At 49.4% G+C, this 7,465-nt stretch overlaps 1 protein-coding gene across 1 annotated transcript; it reads left to right on the forward strand.

Annotated features, from left to right (window-relative positions):
* The first annotated feature begins 4,288 nt into the window (after window positions 1-4,288).
* LOC101651786 (fibroblast growth factor-binding protein 1) lies at window positions 4,289-4,987 on the forward strand. Its single transcript, XM_004707843.1, has one exon. The coding sequence runs from the start codon at window positions 4,289-4,291 to the stop codon at window positions 4,985-4,987; it is 699 nt and encodes a 232-aa protein (XP_004707900.1).
* The last annotated feature ends 2,478 nt before the right edge of the window (window positions 4,988-7,465 follow it).

The raw sequence follows: 7,465 nt of genomic DNA on the forward strand, positions 1-7,465 counted from the left end.
CTTCACACCTGGGAGCACTGGGTTGAAGTCTGGACCCTCTTTTCCTGTGGAGATATAAACAATGCCTCTCTTTCTATATGCTCAATGTATCGACAATAGAGGTCTGTGCAAAGACCCTGTTATGAACCAATGTGTCCTGCAGCACTTGGTGGTAGCAGTTCAGCCTGCTAAGAAGCCTAGCTTCCACTTTCCAAGAAGTGCTGTTAACGTCAGCAATTTGTCGAAGAGAACGTGGAGGATCAGAGAGGTTAAGCAATTTGAGAAAGGGCACACAGCTAACCCAAGACTGTGACCAGGATGCACCAAGACAACACCCATAGCAGGCTCTCCTGAGTGATGCCCTACAATGGATATTTAAGTGAATATGTCCAACAGAATTCCCTCTTTGCCAAACTTTCAGAGTCCAAGGAATCCCCCTCTCATGCCAGGAATTTCTGGTAGGCCCTGCCAAAAATCCAATTCCAGCATACAGCAACCCTACATATGGTTTCAGAGGTTTTGTGAATCTTTATGGGAGCAGACAACACCACCACGGTGGGACATTGGGTTTGAACCACTAACCTTTCAGCTAACAGTCCTGTGCTTACTTGACAGCACCACAGACATGTCAATCAAAACAAGACCTCGGAAACCAATGTGAGTTGCTCATTGCCCAAGTTTGTAACGAGATGGTAGAGAGATAGGGGATCCGAGCGTGGTTGCAGAGAGTCCTGGGTTTGCATTCTGGGCTCCTCCCTTGCCTGGCTCTGAAATGCTGGGCAAGCTCTCTGAGCTCCAGTTTCTCCCTCCAGGAATTGGGGAGCGTCATGATAGGCGCATGGGAAGGGCCGGCTGTGGGTGAGGATAAGCCAGAGCTGCTTCTCCTTAGCTCCCAGGGTGTTTGGGAGCTAGGATGATGGTGGTGGTGGTTCTTATGACCCCTCCCCTATTCCCACCCCTACTCCTCAACCCTCCATACAAGGTAGCACTGCCCAGATCCTCCGCTCCGCCCCGCCCCCCCCAGCCCTGTGCAAACCTGCCCCCACGTTGGAGGAGAAGGGCGTGTGTAGAGCTGAGCTGAGCTTCTATCTTGGCAGCTCTGCAGATGGAAGGGGAAGGGCTCGGAGAAAGCAAGTTCAAAGACACACCTGTTAACCTGCATGCAGCTTTGGGGCCAGAACTTCCTCAGAAGGCAACTGCCTGCGGAGGGGGTGTGGCCGGGAGGGGTGTGCTTTAAGCAGGTAGGAGGTGTTCTAAGTTTGACTTGCACTTTTAAACAGCCCTCCCAGTCTCATCCTGCAGATTCCCGGGGTGTGCATCCGCCGAGCTCAAACTTTCACTAGAGCGTCCACAGCGCCTGGACTCATAAACCCAGGACAAGGTAAGAAGAGCCTGCTTCATTACCCGCCCCTCTGCTTGCCCCACACAGGACAGCAAGCACCTTGGGTCGGGAACCCCCGGGGGTGGGGGGTTGGCGAGGAGGTTGTCCCTCAGCTGTGAAGACATGGGAGTCTCCATTTGGCACATCTGCTCTCCAGTCTCAGCCCTTCGCTGGTGGAGACCACTTCTGAAACAGTGACTGTCCCTGTTCCTGCCCCCACCCCTGCCTACCCCACCCAGTCCCCATTACCAACACACAGGGTAGAAATGCAAGCAGGTCCATTTCCTAGGCCTGCCCCTGTGTTTAGACAAACATTTGTGTTGTCTGTTTTTAACAGAGCTTGTGGGTAATATGAGATAGCTTATCATCATAAATGATGTCCCCCTCACTCCCCCCCAAAAAAAACCCACACAAAACAAAACTCAGTTGGAGTCCATGATTGCTCCCTTAAAAATTGTCGCCAATATTTGTCAAAGGGCAGAAGAAAAGGGAAGGGCAAGATGTAATTGAAGAGGGGTGGTAGGAGGGACCTGAGAAAAACTGATGGGTCTCCTTGCAGCCTGAACACTGGTCCACCGTGGGGTCCTAGGCAGCTTACTCACTTGTCTGAGCCTGACCTGCCTCACCTGTTACCTGGGGGTGTGATGGCCCCACGGGCTGGCGGGGATCTTCTGTGGGCAAGGCAGAGGGAGGATTCGGCGGCTGCTGTGTGTTGTCAAGTTGCTTCTGCCTCATGAGGACTTAGAGGGCAGAGTAGACCTGCTCCACGGGGTTTTGCAAGTTGTGATCTTGACAGAAGCAGACTGCCACCTCTTCCTCGCACAGAGCAGCAGGCGGCTCACATCACGGAACTTTCACTTAGCAGCTGAGCCCAATCAATTGTTTAGTTGGCTCCCGCTCAGGGGACCCCAGATGTACAGATAGAGGCATGCTGTGTTTGGTTTTCAAGGCTGTGGCCTTTAGACAGCCAACCACTAGGCCTTTCTGCCACAGCCCCTGTGAGTGTGTTCTCCCGGCCAACCTTGCAGTTGGTAGCAGAATGCCTGACCATTTGCGTCTCTGGGGTCTCAGCTTCCCAAACCCAAATCCAACCTCAAACCCACTGCTATGGAGTCCATGCTGACCCACAGTGACATGACGTAGGATTTCTGAGATGGTAGGTACGGTACAACCTTATGGGGCAGGCAGCTTCATCTTTCTCCTAAGGAATGGTTGGGGGTTTGAACTGCTGACCTGGTGGTTAGAAGCCTTTCCATAGTGCCACTAGGGCTCCTGAAGCACATACAAAACCCAAGCTGTTTTTCTGTTAAGCCTGTTGATACTAATCAAGCCATTAAGTTGATAGGAAATCACAGAGACCCTATAAGAGAGGCCGTGCTTCCCACACAGGGTTTCCAGGGCTGTACATCTTTGGCATGTGGGTTCAGAGCAATGACCTTTCAGCTACAGCAAATGCTTAGCCAGGGATCTTTACTTAGCACATAGCAGATGCCAAATGGAAATTATGCCTCTTTCTCCTTTTAAATATGTGTGTGTGTGTGTGTGTGTGTGTGTGTGTATTACTCACCTACTAAAACTCATGCCATTCAGTCTGGTCTTTAAGGTCATCCTATGTAATCAAGGATGTATTTTGGGAAGTTTTGATGGGAACTTTCAATATGCCCAGCACTGGGCTCCAGAGCCGAAGTAGACATAGTCCTTGTCCTCAACCTTGCAGTCTGATTCCTCTGGTCAAGTCACCCCTGTCAACCTTGGCTCACTTTGTCCCAGCCAGATTGGAAAACATTCCCACCTTCATGCCGTTCCTTAGCCTCTAATCTACTCCCAAAATGCATCTCTTCCCAACTCCCTTTCCCCTGGACTTCACGTCTCTGTGTATCCACAATCCATGTTTAGGGTCTGGGTAAACATCACCCCTCCCGCAGGTACATACACAACCTCTCTCTTATTGCGGTCTGAGCCCAGGTGGGCTGCTGGGATAAGAACCTAGCCTCCTGGAACTGGGAGAGAGTTCGCCATTCTTTCATCCTCTACCTGGATTTCCTAGAGTTGAAGATTCACAAGCTGAAGACAGAATTGGGATTCCCCAAGGGTAGTCTCTTAGCCACTCAAGACCTAAGACTTCAAAAAAAAGAAAAGTCTTCTTGTGAAGGGTGTGAAGCTTTAAGGAGATGATGGCTCTGTCATTCCATAGCGCATCCCCATTCTGTTTCAGGGTACCCACTGCCATCCCTTCCATGCGCCATCACTCATTCCACTTCCGCCCTGTGTTTCCAGTGTCCACTCCTCCTTCTCTCCTAAGCCTTCTGAACTTTGTAAGACCTAAGACTTTCTTCTTCAAATCTATGGCCAACATCTCAGGAGCTTGGGCAGCCTCGTGGGTTGAGAGTTAGTCTGCTAACTGAAAGGTCAATGATTTGAACCTACTAGGCACTCCCTGAAAGAAAGATGTGGCAGTGTGGTCCCATTGAGATTGACAGCCTTGGGGACCCTCTGGGGCAGTTCTCTGTCCCCACACTCTGAGTCAGAGTCAACTTGATGGCAGTGGGTTCACTATTTTTCATGTTCAGCATCTAGTCTGGTCTGGGCATGTAGTAGCTGCTCTGCACTGCTTGGTGAAGGGCTGGACAGAGACAGGAAGGCATGAGGGAATGGATGAGTGAGAGTGAATGAGGCTGAGAGAATGAGGAAAGGGAGGGAGGGAGGAAGTCTGTGATACTGTAAGTGCAAGTCAACTGGAGATGGGCATAGACAGGCTGCTCACCTGGTCTTCCCACGAGCCAGAGTGATTCTGGCTTTGCTCATCAATGGGACAAGTCTGTGCCAGGATGGGAGGGAGGGCCAGCCTGCAGCCCTGGGCTTGGGAATGGCTTCCTCAGCTCTGACTCACCTCCCCTTTGTCAAACAGGTTCCCGCCAAGCCCCAGCCATGAGGATCCAGAGCCTTGCCCTGCTGTCCTGTCTCCTTCTGGTGGCCCGGGAGCTCTTGGTGGAAGGCAAAAAGGACAGAGGCCGGAAGAAGGAGCGTGATGGAGGACAGAGAAGTCAACCCCAAGCGCGCCTGGCGAAGGGCCGCTTTGTCACCCCAGACCAAATGCAATGCAGATGGATGGAGGTGAAGGAGGATGGTGGGGCCATGCTGAAGGTTGAGTGCCGCCGAGGAGAGAACCAGTTCGGCTGTTTCTTCGCAGGCAACCCCGACTCATGTCCAGAGTTTTCCAACAAAAAGAGAGTCTACTGGAGACAGATCGGCCGGTCCCTGGGGAAACTGACAAGCCCCTGTGAGGAGTCCCAGACGGTGCTGAAGACCAGGCTGTGCAAAAAGAACTTTCCGGAAGCCCATCTCAGGATGGTGAACTCTACTCTGATCCAAAAGAAGGTCCCAGAGGGCAGACCGATGGCCCTCCCCACCACCACCACCCTCCCCAAGCCAACGGTAGCCATCAAGACCAAAGAAACCATCCCAGCAGAAACCCAGCGGCCAGCCATGGGCCCCAAAGACCCCCGTTGTGAGCAGGACCCAGATGTCCAGTACCAGAGGCAATTGATTGAGGACTACTGCGGGGAGTCCTGGGGCTCTTTCTGCAAATTCTTCCTCAGCATGATACAGGAAAAGCCGTGCTTGTGAGACCAGAAAGACTGGCAGCCACCCCTGCAGGTGCAGAGCGCTCCAAACTAACCCTCCCGTCCCTCAAGACACGGACCGCCGGACTGTGGGAGAGCGGCCGTGTATTTATCATTTTTGCAATTGTGTTTGGCATGTACGCCTTTGGATGTGAGATTTTTCTATGTTTGTAAGGCCCCTCCTGCTCTGTGAATTGAGCAGGGAAGCCCCCCACCCCCACCCCACCCCCCCTTTGAGCTGAACTCAACAGAGGGATTTCCTTGTGCTGTCATTCCTGCTGAATTCACACGCATAATAAAGCTCAGGCGTTTTTGTTTTGTTTTTTATCTTCAGAAACACTTCATTCATTGTTTGATTTTCCTATGTCCGGTTTCCAACCAACACATGGCTTGTTATAAACAGGCCCGCATAGCTCAGTAGGAAAAAACATGTAAGCAATGACCTTGCTCTGCCACCCCAGGCATCCCGAGTTGGCCTCCAACGTAACCAATCCCAGAATCCCCATCTCAATCATAAGGAACCCGAGTGGGCAGGGGTTACCTGTTGGGCTATGAGTCCCTTAGCTAATCACTAAGCTTTATGCTCCAGTCAAGACTTACAGCCTCAGAAACCCACGGGCAGTTCTCCTCTGTCCTATAGGGTTGAGCTGAGTTTGGTGATTGTTTTTTTTTTTTTTTTTTTTTAGCTATTGGTTCATCTTTATCATTTCAATTAATTGTCTGTGATGCTGCAGGCTTTGCTCATTCCTGTTTCTCTAAATGTAGGAAGGAAATCTTCCCTGGAGGAGCTCATTTCTAGCCCACAGAGAGAGAGAAAGCTGTCCTGTGCCTTGTGGGGAGGGCTCTAAAGGAAGGAGGAGACAGGTGGCCTTGAACACCAGAGAGAGGAAGCAGCAGCTGTTCAAAGAGCTGGGGCTTCACAGCAGAGGTGATATTGGTGCTTTGAAGCTTTGAAGATCAGAGAGGATTTCTTGAGGTAGAAAATGGGAACTTTGTGTAGCATGAATGACAGCAAAGAATTATGTAAGTTCTAGGAGTTGGTAGAGATTGGGCAGCTAAAATGCAGGTGGGGCACAGGAATGGGACTGTTAATCATTTACACCTGAGTATGAAAATGGATATCAAAATTTCTTACTTAATGGGAGCCCTGGGAGAATGCAGTTAGGGAAGAAAAGGCTAGAATCCAATATTTGTCTTGTCTTCTTGCCTGGTGAAGGCCTTCTCTGTGCTGATCAGCCTTAAGCATTGTGTAAAATCTCATGGAAGGTGAACTCTCTCTAATTCCTGTTACAAGTCTATAAAGAGAGAAATGTGTGGAGCAGAACTTGGTAGGGGCATGGCTCTTAGGTGTCTGCTGAGGGGGTAGGAGGAAGGAGAGGTGAAAGTAATATGTCATCCACACACACTGGTTTACCAGGAGGTCCCTCAAAGCTTGGCAGTGGCAAATCCAGAGTGTGACATTATCAGGGTGACAATGAATATCATCATCATCATTATTATCATCATCACCAAGTGCCTTAGGTTGACTTCTCTAGAGAAACAAACCCAGTGATGTTTATAGGTTAGATAGATAGATAATTATATCAAGAAAATGGCTCACACAGCGGTACATCTGGGAAGGTTCCAAATCTATGAGACAGATGTTAGGTTGGAGGCTTTTCCTGGCTCTGGTAGCTATGGGGGCTGAGGAACCTAATACTGGCAGGAAGACCACAATCTGGTGGCTGTAGAAGAGAATGAACCCAAGTCCAGTTTGTCAGGCTTGTGACTACAGAGGTGATGAATCAAAGATTGTCAGGTCAGATGGCAGGCTGTTGATGATTGTCACAGAAACATTGAACACTATGGCAGGCCATTGGCTCAAATCCAAAGAATCAGAGCTCAACAAGCCAGTCAGGACATGCAAGCTTTCCCACAGTGCCCACTTCCATAGGCCAGACCGCTGAGGAAACTTCCTTTCAATGGATTGTATCAGGGCTGTGACCCGAATAAGGCATTTCTTCCCACCCTCATCTTCTTCTTTTTAAAAATTATTTTATTGGGGGCTCATACAGCTCTTATCACAATCCATATATACATCCATTGTGTCAAGTACATTTGTACACTTGTTGCCCTCGTCATTTTCAAAACATTTTCTTTCTACTTGAGCCCTTGGTATCAGCTAATCAATTTCCCCCTCCCTCTTTCTTTCCTCCCTCACAAAACTCTGGTAATTTATAAATTTTTATTATTTTACCTTCATCTTCTTCTAGCTGATTGACCATGGTCACATCGTGTCATGACTAGATGTTAACTGCCAAACCACTGAGAATCCTGGACTAGTAAAGTTGACCCCCAAACCTTTAATTATCACACCAATGTTAACACCATCTTTTTCTTCCTTTTTTTAAAAAAATAATTTTATTGAGGGCTCATACAACTCTTATCACAATCCATACATTCATCAACTGTGTAAAGCACATTTGTACATTCATTGCCCTCA

The sequence above is a fragment of the Echinops telfairi genome, unplaced genomic scaffold (assembly GCF_000313985.2).
Source record: "Echinops telfairi isolate 266 unplaced genomic scaffold, ASM31398v2 ScPeMD7_7468;HRSCAF=8506_1, whole genome shotgun sequence".
In the NCBI taxonomy this organism is placed as follows: domain Eukaryota; kingdom Metazoa; phylum Chordata; class Mammalia; order Afrosoricida; family Tenrecidae; genus Echinops; species Echinops telfairi.